This window comes from Epinephelus moara, chromosome 1 (assembly GCF_006386435.1).
Source record: "Epinephelus moara isolate mb chromosome 1, YSFRI_EMoa_1.0, whole genome shotgun sequence".
NCBI classification, from domain to species: Eukaryota; Metazoa; Chordata; class Actinopteri; order Perciformes; family Serranidae; genus Epinephelus; species Epinephelus moara.
Genome location: NC_065506.1, coordinates 37,581,696 through 37,598,270, shown reverse-complemented (window position 1 = coordinate 37,598,270; position 16,575 = coordinate 37,581,696). Strand labels below are relative to the sequence as shown.

Below are 16,575 nucleotides of genomic sequence, written 5' to 3'. Positions count from 1 at the left end.
TTACACCCATTTGTCTAAATAGTCATACACAATCATACACAGTTGCACACATACATATGAACACTCATAGGAACGAAACATGAGAGAACCGTGGGGTTGCGAGTAGGTCGTATGTCACATACATTACAGCAATATAGTTGCAATATTGTTTTTCTTAAAACCAAAATATATAAAGCATTAAGGTTGGTTATCACCTCTTCTTGTAATATAAGTGCTCCATTTTTCCCAGAGGGCATCACCTTTGTCCCTTTGTAATCTGAGACTAAACGTCAGTAGTTCCATTGTTTGGATGTCTTTAATTATGGCCTCCCACTGATTAACCGTGGGAGGTTCTGTGTTGAGCCATCTTCTTGTAATGGCTTTTTTGCTGGCAGCCATGAAGAATTTTAGGAGGTATCTGTCTTTTTTTTGGTAATTCTGTGTCCATATTGCCCAGGTAGAATGATAAACAAGTGAAATTAAAATTATACTGCAAGACTTCACTGATAATACTTTGAACTCCTTCCCAGAAGGATTTAAGCGTGGGACAGCTCCAAAATATGTGTGTATGATCAGCCATACTGTGTCCACACCCTCTCCAGCATGTGGGTTGTAGTCCTGTCTGCTTAGACTTTTGCTTTGGTGTTATGAAGAATCGGATATAGTTTTTCCAGGAAAAATCTCTCCATAATTGTGAGGCCGTAGTAGTGATTTGTGCGTTAATTACATTTGTCCAGTCTTCAGAAGTAATTACGATTCCCAACTCTTTTTCCCATTTCGCCTTAATATAGTTTGTTGAATGGCCTCTTAATTCAGCTATATGTCTATATAGTTCGCCAATGATCTTTCTGGACAGTTTTGTATTATAGGCTTTGATAAACATTTTGGTAATACCTGATATATTTTCCTGTATAAGTCCTTTAATGTTCTTATCAAAGTAGTGCGGGAGTTGGAGGTACCTACAGAAATCCTGCCGAGCAAGGCCGTATTTATCAGATATGGTCTTGAAGTCTACAAATTCCTGGTTTTTGATGAATAGACATAATGTGGAGAGTCCTTTTCTCGTCCATTGAGTGAAGCCTCCGTCATTCATACCTGGTTTGAAATCTGGGTCATGGGTTGGCCACATTAAAATTCGAATTTCTTTCTGAATGTTAAGTTGTTTCACCAAGCCAAACCAGGTTTCTATAGAGAATCTAACCCACTGGCTTTGGATATCATGTTGTTTAGCCACCACTGGGCTTCCTAAAAAACTCTGTATAGGCCTGTCTGATAGTGATAACTCAACATCTTTCCATTTTGCGAAGTAGTCTTTATTGCACCAGAGCAGCAGTGGTCATATTTGTGCCGCTAAATAGTAATCTTTGAGCCTCGGTAAGCCCATCCCCCCACTTTGCTTTGGCAGCTGTAAAGTTTTGTATCTCACCCTGGGAGCTTTTCCATTCCAGATGAAGTGGGATATCATCTTATCCCATTCTCTAAACTGACTATCAGGGACACAAATGGGTAAGGACTGAAACAGATAGAGTAATCTGGGTAAAATATTTGTTTTTATTGTCATAATTCTGTTACCAAGATCTAGGGGCAGAGAGGCCCATCTGTCTAGATCTTCCTTTATATGTGAATTTATTCTCACATAGTTTTCAAAGAATAACTGTGGTATATCCTTAGTTAATTTAACGCCTAAGTATTTAATAGAGGTGGAGTCCCAGTTAAACCTGTACTTGTTTTTAAGTTCTAATGATGGTACAAAATTAAACGTCAGGGCTTGTGTTTTATCAACGTTAAGGGAGTAGCCTGACAGGTGTCCATACACCTGCAGGGAATCCATTAATCTTGGGATTCCTGACTCTGGGTTTTTTAGGCTGACCAACACGTCATCCGCATAAAGACATATTTTGTATTCTATACCGTTTATTGTGATGCCCTCAAGGTCAGGATTCTGTCTTACAACCTGAGCGAGAGGTTCAATGAAAAGGTTAAAGAGCACTAAGCTGGCTGGGCAGCCCTGGCGACAGCTGCGTTGCAGGTGGATAGTTTCTGAAAGGCCTCCGTTTACCTTAATTCTGGCTACGGGGGACGTATATAGTGTTTTGATGCCTTTAATGAACTTCTCATGGAAGCCAAATTTTTCCATGACTGTATAAAGAAATTCCCACCCCACCGAATCAAATGCCTTTTCCGCATCCATACTAAGTAAAATAGCTCCAATTTTTTCCTTTTTTATGTGTTCAATGGTGTGGAGGGATCTCCTTATGTTGTCCTGTGTTTGTCTACATTTAATAAATCCAGTTTGATCTTCGTCAATCAAAAAAGGGATCACTTCCTCCATTCTTTTAGTTAAAATAGTTGCATATAATTTATAATCTTGATTTAAAACACTGATAGGTCTGTAAGAGCCGCATTCTTTCGGGTCCTTGCCCTCTTTTGGAATCACCGAGAAGGTAGCCTCCCTCCAAGACGGCGGGGACTCCCTCCCTCAGGGTGTAATTGAAGCTTTTATGTAATATTGGTATTAATTGCTCCCTCAGTGATTTATACCATTCCCCTGGAAATCCGTCTGTCCCTGGAGACTTACAAGACTTCAGGGAGGAGATCGCCTTGTCGATTTCTTCAGCTGATATTTCTTTTGTTAATTTTTCATTTTGCAATTTCCCAAAGGAGGGCAGATCCAATTGGCTCAGAAACTCTTCTACTTTAGCAGGTTCGAATGGTGTGGGTTGGGTATACAGGGTCTGGTAAAATTTCTGAAATGCTTTCTGTATTCCCTCTAGTTTATATGTAACTTTTTTAGTGGCAGGATCCCTAATCAGGATCCCTGTATTTTCTGATTGCTGTTTTCGCAGCCTCCAGGCTAACAGCTTGGATGCTTTCGAGCCTGCCTCGTAGTATCTCTGTTTTGTAAACCTGAGATTTTTCTCTACTTCATCACAGTAAATCTTATCTATTTCTTGTTTGAGTGGTCTCATCTGTAGAAGTAATTGTGGATCTTTACTTTTACTATGTTGTTGTTCCAGTTCTTTTAGTTGTTTCTGCAGGTTTAACAGTTTTTGAGTTTTCATTTTTTTTATGAATGCAGATTCTGATATAATTTTCCCCCGCAGGACTGCTTTGGCAGCGTCCCACAACATCACTGGGTTCACATTACCGTCATCATTGTCTTCCAAATATGTTTTTAATTCTTTCTTTATTTTCCCTTTAAACTCAGGGCTGTTTAACATGCTTACATTTAATCTCCATGTTGTCACTTTGGGTCTAGTATCTAGATGTAACTTCAAGTGGACACTAGAATGATCTGATATATCTCTCTGGTTTATCTCACATTCCTTTAGCCTGTGCCTCTCTGAGTTATGCATAATTAGGTGATCAATTCTTGAATATGCATTGTGACGATTTGAATAGAAAGTAAACTGCCTATCTTGATGGTGGAAATCCCTCCAGACGTCTATCAAACCCAGGTCTTGAATTCTCCTTTTAATTCATCTTTCAGTAGGAGTGATTTTCCTTTTTTGATTAGTTGTATCCAACTTTGGGTTCAAAATTACGTTAAAACCCATACTCTTTATCTTTTCATGCTCCTGATCTGTTAGATGGGTTTCTTGCCAAAATATAATTTGTGCCTTTTCCCTTTTTATTTTGGATATTGCTTTGCTTCTCTTGACAGGAGTTGACAAACCATTGACATTTAGGCTGATAACCTTAAATTCTTGGTTACTCAGCTATAAACCGGTATTCTCCTGGACACTCACTCGCTTCCCCTGAGAACAGCAAATAAGAAACATGAACAGTAATAACAGAACAGTCAAGATAGTAAAACGTTACAATAAACAAAAAAGGTCTTCCATGAAAGAGGTAATCCCTGAACCTCTTGTATAGGGGGATGTTTCAGCCGCTGAGTTGCGGGGCCCCCTCAGGTTGTTTGGGTGGGTGGCTGTCATTCAAACACTACAGACCAACTGCCTAATTCTTAAACTAAAGTGATACAGAAGTATTGGCCTATGAAAATTGAAAAAGTCTCCTGTATTATGTTAAGGCGCACTGCATGTAAAATAAACACTAAATTGGTGATGTAGGTCCAGATTAACCATATAACTGACATAATCAGAGTGGCATTCAATGGAAAACCTACACACATTGAGAAGAAATGTGCTCAATAGTGTACTTAACTAACTTACTCTGCCCTTAATTATGACTTTAAAATATTGCATACGTGCGCTTTAATATGTATTGTTAAACAGATAACGGAGTGAAAGCTATTCAAAAGGGCTGAGGGATGTAGCCTACCATCTCTGTCCAATAACAAATAATAGAGGTGAAAACGTCACCGGGTGTACAAGAAAGCTGGTGTTATGATGGGGCGATATGAATTAACAGTCCTCAGCTTCTGTGTCGGTCCCCCGATGAAACTCGCGGAGCTTGTCCCGGATCCTTTGCTGATATTCCCTGCTGTCTGTGCGCCGGGGTCTTTTCACCTGTTCCCAGCTGAAGTGGGGCCGTGACATTTCCCTCGATCTGCCCTCGGGTCTCGGAGGAACTGGGAACCCCTTTGCTCGTAGATCATCTCCGGCTTGATCCGCGTTATCATATGTAACTGTCCCCAAGTCTAGGAAAACACGCATTTTTGTCATCGGTGTGCGGAACTTGATTCCCTTCTCTTTCAATACTTTCTTAATCGGCAGGTATTCCATCCTTTTTTCCATTACAGCTGTTGCGTAGTCATGGTCGAAAAAAACCCTATTCCCGTCCACCGTGATGGTTTTTTTCCACGCCGCGCTGATGATCCGCTCTTTGGTTGAATATTTCAGGAATTTAACGATCGTTGATCTTGGGGGGGCATTGTCAGCTGGTTTGGGACCGAGAGCTCTGTGTGCACATTCAATACCAAGTTCGTTTGGGCCGGTGCCCTCACCCAGTTCAGTTTGAATAAGGTTCTCCACGAAGCAAATCATTGAGGTGCCCTCGGCTCCTTCTTTTATGCCATAAATCCTTATGTTGTTGCGACGGGAATGCCCTTCGAGTTCGGTTAGTTTTGATTTCAGTTCGAGTTGCGTCCTCTGCATCTGGTTTAAAGTTTCATGCACTTCAATACTGAACGTCTCCACCTCTCCTACCCGTTGCTCTGCTTCCCCCAGTCTCTGTGACACCACTTCAATTTTCTTCACGGTCTCCTCCATCTTCAGATTAATATCCGATCTCATTTCGCCAAGTTGTTTTTTGATATCCTCTTGAATGTTGATCTGGACGCCTGTTAACTGTTTAGAGATATTGTTCTCCAGTTCAGACGTAGCACTAGCCATGGCTTCATTTATGGCGTTACGGATGGAAGCTAACGAGACCGCACCTAGCATAGCCACCTCGTCGCTACAGCCTGCGTTTTCCGTATCAGCTTCCTTTTTTTTGCTTCTTAGCGACATACTGAGGCCACGTTCGTCTCCCCCCAACATTAGTTTATATTACTGAACTCCTATAAGGTAAATCTCCTGTATTATATGGGGGTTTGCGGCAGTGCGGTCAGGAGCAAAGTTCTCACGCAGCCATCTCCACCCTGGTGCAACCGGAAGTCTCGGGCCATGAGTTTTGATACTAATGAGTCAATCAGGAGGCAATTAGTGGGTCCATTTCTTTTTATGGCAGGGCATTTATCTGTCCAATTCTGAATGAAAATGTCCTTGCACAGTCCATGTGCGCCCTCACCAGATTCTCAACTGGAAATAAATCTGATTTAGTTTTTCTTGGAAGCCCTGCCACACTGTTACATTTCGGATATTGTATTTGAAAGGGTGGAATAAGTAAGTATTTCTTTTAATTTAATAATCTTTATTTTTAAGTCTTTCTATGCTGGCTGAATGCTGATGTTGAAGAGCTTCACTTTAATTGACATATTTGGATTTTTTTTCTGTCCTTGGCTATGTGGTCATGCTTGAGGAGAACCTGCAAATATTTGCACCCTGAAATAAGTTAGATTTAAAATATGGTAATGTGCAACACTTTACAGAAAACACATCGTATAATAACGTTTTCTTTTCAAGCCAAATTAGACCAAAACGTTGCTTCATGGCTTCAACAAGAGTATTTCATTGCCTCCATCTTTGCCTTGCTGCCTAAACCTTTTGTCTACATTGCTTCTGAAGGCAGGGATGAGGTCAGTCCATGTCTCTTGCTCATTATCCAGCCTAATATCACACCCCAATTTATGATGGCAGCAGTGAGCAACACTTTGCCTCTGTTAATCTGCTGTACAGACCACTAATAAGACCAATTTTCTGCCTGACACATTCTCCTCTCCCTCCTAAAAACAGGACATGTGGTCTGGCATGAGAACCAAAACACACCTTGATTTGTAATGTGGAAATGACACCACATCTACAGTACTTTGAAGGTGCACAGTGAGGTTTATTTTTAGGTTTATTTTTGTGGCATTGGATTGCAGTGTGTTATACTGCAAAGTGTTTTTGGTATTACATCCACTCTCGTTGATATAATAGGGGTATGATCACACTGCTCCAGGGCATTACTTGAATCCAACCTGAACTCACCAGTGGCATCAGTTGCAGTGATATCAACATGGTGTCCCAGGATGAGATTGAGACAGTCGAGGTGTCCTCGCGTCGCAGCCAAATGAAACCTGCAAAACAACAAGAGAGATCGAGGGAAAATTAAGAACAGACAGGGCATAAGACGGAGAGTGACGGCAAAGAGCAGGCAGCGCGGAGTAGAGGAGGGCAAGTGAAAAAGTGATAGGGTGTAAAGAGAAGGGGGGTGAGGGTGAAACTTAAGGACAAGAGACGGACTGCAAACGGACGCCTGGCTCCTTGCTATCAGCAAGATCAGCATTCTTGGAGCAAATAACAAGAAACCTCAGGGTCTGTCATGACTCCAAGGCAACCAAGAGCTACACAGACAATGTTTTCTGACTCTATCAGCTTCACTGCTGTATACATAAGCACTATCAAATTGATTAAAAAAAAGACTTCCAGCAAATGAAAAGGTTGCACAAGGTTGTCATGTTTTACTTTTTGTGTCCTCCATTCTTTTTTGTCAGTGAAAGCACCACCCTATTTAAAGTCACACAATATCATGTTGATATCAAAGGTTAAAGGTCCAGTGTGTAAGATTTAAAGGGGTATATTGGCAGAAATGGTATTCATAATCATGTGTGTACTAGTTTATAATCACCTGGATCTAAGAATCGTAGTGTTTTCATTACCTTACATGAGCCACTATATCTACATATGACGCAGGCCCTCTTCCACAGAGTGCGCCATGTTGTTCTACAGTAGCCCAGAATGGACAAACCAAACACTGGTTCTAGATAGGGTCATCTGCTCTTTGGCATCAGACACCATAGTTCTCCTACATGCTTGGCACACGGGGGATGTTTCGGATGGTTGCAATCAATTCTTGTCAAAAAAGTCATTGATGGCCCCCAAAAGTAGCCATCTAGTTGATTAATTGCAGGAGACATATCTGTCTTTTTTTCTCCTGATAACAATTATCAATTCATATCAAAATGTTCTCAAATACAACCGGTAAGAGGTTAACTAGTGGGCCCAACCTCCCTGGGATTAGGTGACATAGCAGAGTCCTCGGCTGAGTCTAAGAAGCTGTTTACACATGAGCAGTGATCTGATTAGATTAAACCCCCAGCAGGCTTGTCTGAGAAGGAGATACTGGGTCCGCACCATTACCAAGCCATCATATTTGCTGCCCTGGGTAGGTGGAGTCTGCACACCAGTTTTTGTAGCCGGCAGATACGCTGGATCCTACATCTCCATGAGCACGTGGTCCATACAAACACAAACAAGGCTTACATAAAAACCTATTGTGAACATTACTGCCCATGTAGGCAATTAACTGTCAGTGTACTAATTTCCAGGTGCAGGAATCTGTACCAGTATCGGTTCCCAACCCTATAGGAAAGCTACGATGGCTTTTGTCCTGTAGGCCAGCGTTATTTACGTCAGCTGACAATTGCTGTAGCTGCCGCTGGTTGACAGATTACACTCCCTTTTAACAGTTTTCTTGGCCCTCACTGTTACACGTTAAGTGGTGCACCAGCGCACTGACAGGGAGCGACTGCTTTCTACTAGGTGTAGTGGGAGTGTGTCCTTCTCAAAACAGCCTGAATTCTGTTTATTTAACATGGCATAGCATTGAAAATGATTGTACAAATCTATGTTCAACAACAACCAGTTATATCCACCTTCAGTTGTTAGAAGACCATCTCAACTCATAACTATGACTTGTTAACAATAACTATACACAGTGTCCCCCAGTTGCCTATCAGCTGTGGATGCAATGCCACTGCTTTATAACTGCACCATGATAAAACCACAGATGAACGATTCGTCTACAACAATGCAGACTAGTGGTTTTGATAGTCAACTTTTCTGTGAAGCCACTATTACACAATGATTATATTCATGAGAGCTTTGCCTCTGTGTCCACTGTCTTGTTTGCATAATGTGATGATACTTAATAGCCTGTAGCGCATGGTAACAAACGTTATTAGCGAGGTCACCAACCTCAATTTATTTTATTCATAAGTATTTCTGGTTTATTCTTGAACTTGAAACTCAACTTTTAAATCAACAAGGACAAGAAGCCCTTAAAAGGCTCATGTAAAAAAGGACATTTGAATATCTGTTTTCATGACAACTGTTCGAACTCCATCTGCTAATGAGGATCATGTGGTTCGATTTAAAGCCCCAGAACAGTTACGAAATGAATCTTAAAATGCAACTGATTCGTCAAACTTTTATTCTTGTGTAATTGCCTTAAAGTCTCCATATTCCCTTGTTCATTTCACACTCAGTTATGCAGTTTCCCACTGCAACTGTTTGCCAACATGTCTTAAATCATCACTTTTGACTGGAAACATTCCTGCTCCCCTTCTCTGATTTAACCCACAGCAGCACTGCCGCCGCCGCCACCAGCCCTGAAGGTCTGTAAAGCACTTGTGTGTAAACCAATCTCAGTCTGTCACCCATCAAGTCACATGAACCTGTTTATACACTAACCCCGAGGTATCTGCCAAGGAGACAGCTAGGCTGTCACCTCAACACTGCTGCGGGTATTAAAAGCCGTGTTGATGGCCAGGAGATGCTGGCTCTCTGGGGAGCAGTGGAGGGTCCTGACCTCTCTGGGGCAAACAGCAGACAGGAAGCAGACCAGAGCTAAGTCAGGGGGATAGAAGCAATGTGACTTGCCAAGTTCATGAGCCACGGCATTTTCCAGAAGGTAACTGGAGGAATGCTTCTGAATAGAGTCACAAACATTGAACATAATTGCAAACTTGAATTTGGGTAAAGTATGCCAACACGGCAGTAAGTGGCTCTAACAGCTACCAAGACGTTTTAGACTGAAAATGATGTATTTGCCACAACATCATGACTATTTCCAAGAAATCAAACACACACAGATTTGATTTGAGGACACTTAAATCAACTATAATAGTCCTCCATAGAAAGTTAATAACAGGACTAGACTAACAAAGAAACCAACCAAATAGCAGCGTGTCAGACACTGACCAAACACAAAGGACTGACTCTGAGGAGCTGTACTCAGCTGGACACTTCAGTAAAATGGTTAGAGGTGAATTATAGGAGACTAATGGGTCTGGATTTAAGAGTACAGGCACATTGAGCTATGTCATTTCATCTTCACACCTGCTCCTTGGGCGGCTTTCAGGTTGACACTCTACAGGATATGGCTGCTATTTTTAGTGAGTGGACAGGGAAGAGTAAACCAGAGAGTATACGCTGGTAGCTGAGACATAGACAGTGTATGTCAAAATACAACCGTAGCTTCAAATAATTCCTTCCTGACAAGTATTTATCAAATGTGTTAGCTATGTACTACACTATCAGCATCTTTTTTATCACTATCTACAACTTGAAATGTATATGTACATATTTTCTCAATCATAGCTGCACATTAAGTCTGCAAGTCTTCTGATGCATTTACATGCCAGTGAGAAGCTTGGAGATCCATGATATCATAACAGAAAAGTGACCTCCTTGCTTAGTGACCGGACTAACTTTTAAAGCTGCACTAATTCTGTGACTATGTGTATTACAAAAGCGGTCACTCACGATGAACCCATACTGACTTATCACTCAATTCTGCGGTACTGCTTTCAAAAATAGCCTTTGATTAACCTACTGTGTGTTGCTACGTCAACACCAAACAGCAGATAAAGGTCAGCGACTAATTGGTGAAGAAAGCTTGACCTGTAGGGAGCTAAAGACCTGTATGTATTTCACAGGAGTTGGTGGAAAACAAACCACTGCTAATACCAGAGAGAATAATGGACTTACATTTATCTGGTTGCCAGGATTGTAGACATGCTGAATGTTTAATATTGCAGTGATGTTGACAGGTTTTCAATTTAGTGAGTACACCACAATCCACAGGTGGACGTTTGAATGGTTATCCCAAACAATTTGTTTTTGACTAATTGTCCTGTTAAACTTAAGTTTGATGTTGATGCTTCTCCTTCTAGTCTCTCACACAGTTTACTAAATTAGATTTGGGGATATCAGTGATTGTCGATTGATTGCCGTTAAAAATTAGAAGCAATAAGAAGACAATGGGATGTGTAATTTAAACTGTCAGAAAATGTTGTGTAGATTTGCTGTAAGATGCGGAATGCGCCACTAGGTGGGGCCCTTACATATTTATGAGATTGAGTTACATGAGTGCTTGGTATCCGCCCGAAAGAGCCGCATAAACTGTAAAACAAATCCATCTCCCTGCACTCCAATCTGGAAAAAAGTGTCAGCGTGCCTCGCTCTGCTCACTGAGGCAGTCGTGAAGATAAACTCTGAAGCATACGGTTTTGAAACTTACACAGAGTTGTTTGGTGGCTGTGCGATATAGCTATCTGAGACTTATGCTAATGCTAAACTAGCATACTAAACAAAAGCAACAGCTCAGTTAACGGAGGCCAGGAGCTGATTTTCAGACAGCAGGACTATAATTATACGTGCTTCCAACAAAGTTAACACAGAAGTGATGAACCGTCATAGTAACACTCCCCTGTTCGGAGTCTAAGCTACAGCGGTGTTCGTCACTGGGACATCTGTTTCCAGCAGCTGGGCCAACGTTAGCTACAGCTACATCACGTATCATCATGTAGATCAGGACTGAAGTCCATTGAGGGGAGATTAGAGTAACCTGTTTTACATGGATTCGATAACGTTATGGTGGCTTTTTTTTCTTTGACAGCAAGGTTTCATCATGGATTTGTCGTTAGCAATGTAGCCTTATCGAGGGAACAAATAGGACGTGTTAAAAATACAGGGTTCCTACAGATTTGGAATTTTAAAATTCCATACTTTTCCATACCCTAATTTCCAGACTTCTCAGCTTTTTTTTCAGAGAATATGCACCATCTGAGTAAATATATCAGTGTATCATATTTCACATCATATTTAATTATTCTTAATAGGCGATTGTAGCCAAGTACCATAATGGCATGCAAATAAAAGCTCAGGTAAGTTCAATGTCTGGGCTGATGCAAAAAGGTTGGGACTCTGGGTGCAAGCGATGCAGTAACGAGACGTCGGTGTTTTTTTCCTTTCATGTGGCTCAGAATCGCCTTCTCCCCCATGTTGGCGATGTCAAACGATTTCACACAAAGTTGCATCTAGCTCTGTGTGTGAATTGGGAATCCTTGGCCATACAGTATTTATATAAGGTATTGTCAAGCCATCCATCCAAAAACTTGAATCTACCCACTGAGAACCACGTGAAACTCGTCTTCTTGTTGAAGGTGCAGTGTGGGAGTGAAACTTGATACCTGGGGGGCTGGAGGAGGGTCATGGGGCAGCGGACTGGACATACCACTTGTCAATCAGGTAAAAGGGGCGGTATGTTTGCTCTCACACAAACTACTACCACATACTGTGCTTGGCCCGGCATAAAACACCATCCAGATTGATTAAATTATTTTTGGAAATACCTAATTTTCTATTTTAGAAAACAGTATTTTAGAACAGTGGTAATAGTCTGGAAACATAAATATTTTTCCATACTTTATTTTTCATTTTCCATACTTTTTAATACCTGGAAATTGATCAAATTTATTTCCATACTTTTCCATACTTTCCATACTTGCGTAGGAACCCTGAAAATAAGTTAACTGCATCCTTATGGATTTTAATGCGTCCAAGACACAAGATGCATACCTAGCAACATCCTGTTTTAAAGCTCTTCAGTCCCCTAGTGGCCATAGCTCATTAAGTTAGCTCTGATGAAAACATTAATCCCCATAATCCTTTTCATTAAGTCCATGTTTACTGATCTTTTGTCTTTGTTGTTTTTCTAAACCACAGCATGTGAATGCATTAGTTGCAGTTAACTTAAAATTCTGCTCTCAATCCATTATAAGATCAGGCTCAACATCACACATATCCAACTGTGAAACTCACAGTTTGCTCGTCTTTTTCTTAAAAAGACACTTGAGCACAAAACTCATTTCTGCTAATCCTGACAAACAACGGGCACGCAGCAGTATCTTTACTTAGAGCCAGTTTCATGCTGCAGGGCCTGGCGAGGGACTGTCTCGAGTGGCGTGCTGTCATGTGAACTTCTTTCACTGCTAAGCCCTCGTCAGCGAGCTATCAGCACCGCACTACAATGAGCAGGTGTGGTGGGGTGGGTTTACCTCAGTGGGATACAGCTAATGCCTTTGCAGAGATGTAAACTGTTTACCCAGCTGGAAGCCACGACAGGACGGTTAGAACTGAATTAATTAGCTGAACACAGTGAGGCTAATCCAGGACACACTGAATTATATATCAGGGGTAACACTTTGTAATTAGTTTCCCCACAGAGGACCATGATTACAAGGAATCGCCATTTCACATTCCTGTGCTGGCTTATGCAGAGGCCAGAAGGCCGGAGACACGTGTTGGTCTGTGTGTGGCCCACTGAACTATAAGCAGACTTGCTGAGTTGCAGTTGTGGTTCACTTTTGTTTTGGGCAGACTTGGCAAAACCATGACCTCTTTCCATAAATGTTCAATGTGTTGATTTTATGGTTAACTAGTTGAGGTCTGCCCGCCCTGCAGGGGGAACACTAAATGATGAACACGCCTGTGTTTGTGCGCAACAACTCCTACAGTCACTGGATTTAGTTCTGACAAATTCTAGCACCTTATTATGAGAGCAGGCATTTATCAGGTTGTGCGTATAATTGTATAAAGCGTGTTTATTTACACGCAGGCATGTACATAATCGTTGGTCTGTGCGACGGAGCCACGAGAATTTCACACACTGCTGAAAATACTCCGCACCTTTGCTTCTGGGATCTGGTGCTCCATAGTTTTATGATTTAACAAAGCCTTTATCAAAATAAACTTGAAGCACAGGCCAGAGACCAGAGACTTCTTCATTTATCTGGGATTAAAGCGAGGGCGTCAGGCCTCCCAAAATGCTGCTGTTGGAATCTGGTTACATTTAGCAAAGAAACAAGGCTTTTTTAAACAGCCCAATGCATTGTTTCCAAGGTTGTGCCATTATGATCCTTAATAGGACCAAACAAAGCTCTGTATGTGACACCTGAAATATCTGAGGTCTTGTTTGATCGGGATGCAACATCTGAGAATTCCTTGAACATAGTTCAGTTAGGTTGACCTACTTTTCTCCTGCACCTTCCATTTCATCCTGGCTTATATTCTGCTCTTCTAATTAAACCTTGTGAAGGGCGTAAACACAGCTCTTTGCAAAGCACAAACAACCCAAATCCTGAGGCTCCCACCGAAAAAAGCTACCATCTAAAACACAGTCCTTCAAGATGTCAACCTATCCAGATAATAGCCTGCAGCTGGGCCTAAATGCATTACTCAGTGTTATAGGCAGCACAGTGGATCTGATCTGACTTTGCAGGGAGTCATTTCCTGTGTGAACTACACAAACAGCCTCCAGCCAGCGTGGTCAAGCCTTCAGTGGCCGCAAACATTCTTTGTAGCGACTCCCACACTGACCTCCAGTCAGATGGACACGAAAAGAGAAATTTCTGGATATAAAAATGGACACATGATAATATGCGACTGCAATGCCTCTCATGTGCAGGGCGGCTGGGTGAAAGTTTAAGGCTGATATCTGCAGAGGGAACACCATGGCCACGGGAAATTTTGGAGGGGGCGGGATTGTTTTTTTTGGGGTTTTTTTTAGGGTCATGGAGGGAGACTTGGAGGCTAGAGGTAAACTATTTCTGAGTAAGACCTAATTGTGAAGGAATTCCCATCTATAAATGCTTTATCTGGGAAACATGTCAGAGTGTGTGGAGGGGAGACCACAACAATGTTTGGAATTTGTGACGCTCAGCATTTTTAGATCTGGAAATATTCCAGAGGCACAGCAGATAGTAACAACCGAGAAAAAAACATTCATATGTCAACACACTGAACGTGGATGTGTGTGTGTGTGTTTACTCACGCTGAGCGTCCTTCCACATCAAGCTTGGTGGGGATGATGCCCTTCTTGCTGAGAACAGCAGCGACCTTGTCCACCTCGCTGCGTTCCACCGCCTTCATCAGCCGATCATCATACTTGTTCCAGTCTGTGTTCTGACAAAGATGAGAATGAGTCAGACATACAGTATGTTATGTATTTCTCAAACCAAATCATTAAGTATTTTACCTACTTAGTTTAAAAGTAGAGAGTTATGCCTGTAATTTGGTTTCCAGTTCTTTAAGCTGACTAATTAATGCAGCAGTGACATAAGCAAGGGAAGCACAAACTCATTTCTGACACAAAAACAACGACAGAAATATTGGTCATGTAATTTGTTCTTTTGTGGTACAATAATAGACTAGTAAATGCAGAATGTGCCAAGAATGTGCTGCACTTTCACTAAATCTCCCACCCCCCATGAGTGATGGCTGCAAAGCATGGGAACAGAGTAGTTTTAAGGCTTCTGGGAAGCACAGTGAAGAGTGGTGCTTTATACTGAGATAATAAATGAACAGAGGACACACAAGCACAAATTATAACCTTCACGGAGATCCAAACACAAGCAATTTGTACATTCACAGCAGCAATGCACTTAAATTCAACAATCAAAAATAATTATATCACACATACATCACTTTGACAGTGGATGAGAAGCGATAAATGAGTCACTAAATTGATCTGCCAACAGTAACTGTCCCAATTCGCCTCAAGAAGAACCCCTTCAGTGCATTACCACTATTTTAAAACACATCTTTCAGGAAATTCAATTTGCAGACAAAAGCATACGAACAGAACAAACAGTAACCACAAAAACAGCTAATGGTGACAAACTGAATCACTACCAGTGAATACCTACAAAGTGCATGGAGGTGCATTTCAGCCAGCGGCTCATCTTGGGTGAGTGGAGCTGGTCCTTGCACCGTGCTACTGAAAAGGTTGCCACGGTTCCGGTTTACAAAAGCAAAAACTGAGAAAAAAAGTGTATAAAAAACGCCCTCAGTCTCTCAGTGCACTCAACCAGTGAGTGCAACAAAAAACGGATGAGAGGACAGAGGGGTGACAGTCTACACTGCAAGGGAGGTCCTCTTATGGAAGGCTCAACCTCTGGAGTTTCCCTCACTTGAGGCAGAGAAGTTCATTTGGCAGGATTTTCTAAGCATTCCTGTGTTGCTCACGGGCTCTGCCTGTAAGTTCATCACTGCACAGCAGCTTGGTTGATGGTAAAAGGGAGGAGAAGGAGGAGTAAGAGGAGGAAGGAATGGAGGTGGAGAAGCAGTAGGGCCAGCCCTGCCAGCCCTGGGACCTGCCCTGGCCGGCAACTGCAACTCCTCCTCTGGGGGGGAAGTCAGCTCAGCCTGGCTACCTCTCGCCTCCCCCGAGTGGTTCCCCCTCTATTCTCGCCTTTATCCTCAAACCTTCAGTTCACCTCAGTCTTCTTCTGTTTTGATCCTCTTCCTCTTCTTCTCTGGTTTGTTTTCTATGTGTAAAAGCTGCAAGCTACTTGCTGTACAAACAGTAGCTACAGAGCTTCTCTTTGCCTCCTCTCTCTTCTGTCAGTGGTCTCCAGCGTCTTTGCCACACCAAATGGCAAGTCAGGCAGGCTCAGTGGGGTAAATATGTGAGCTCTCCCAGGTTTAAAATATCACCCCCTCCCTGGTAAACAGCAGTGGTGCAGACAGCCCTGTAGACTGGTTACCTCTTTATTTTTTGACCCTCCAACCTTTCTGTAGTGACTGATAGGAAGACAGGGGCTAAGAATACATTCTGGACATGCCTGCACCATGAGTAATGGCTTTAGTGTCTATCACCACTGCCAGCATGAAACAAGGCCAGCCAGAAAGACCTTGCTTACATTGCCACCCCCCACCATGCTCCCTGCTTGCCTCCATCTGAAAATATTAATGTCAGAGGGGGATTATGGTTTGCACATTTGAAGTGGTCTTGGCACTGACCCTCACAGGACACTACTGGGCCAAGAGCTGCTGTTAACCCATCCATCTAAAGAGGGTGGTGTGGCTCCAAAGCCCCCTGATCCTGGCTGCACGGTAGCAAGGTTAGATGTCAGCCTTTTTACAACCAGCTGTCTGAGACTGCAGCCCCACCAAAAACTACAACCACACTGCCTCTTTGGTA

At 42.2% G+C, this 16,575-nt stretch overlaps 1 protein-coding gene across 1 annotated transcript in view; it reads right to left on the bottom strand.

Annotated features, from left to right (window-relative positions):
- Window positions 1-16,012, bottom strand: part of uacab (uveal autoantigen with coiled-coil domains and ankyrin repeats b) — a 36,784-nt gene extending 20,772 nt beyond the window's left edge. Inside the window, 3 exon segments of the mRNA XM_050045307.1 lie at window positions 6,516-6,604; window positions 14,425-14,555; window positions 15,299-16,012. Of these exon segments, the coding sequence (XP_049901264.1) occupies window positions 6,516-6,604; window positions 14,425-14,555; window positions 15,299-15,334 (256 nt within the window). The 5' untranslated portion in view covers window positions 15,335-16,012.
- Between the last annotated feature and the right edge of the window lie 563 nt (window positions 16,013-16,575).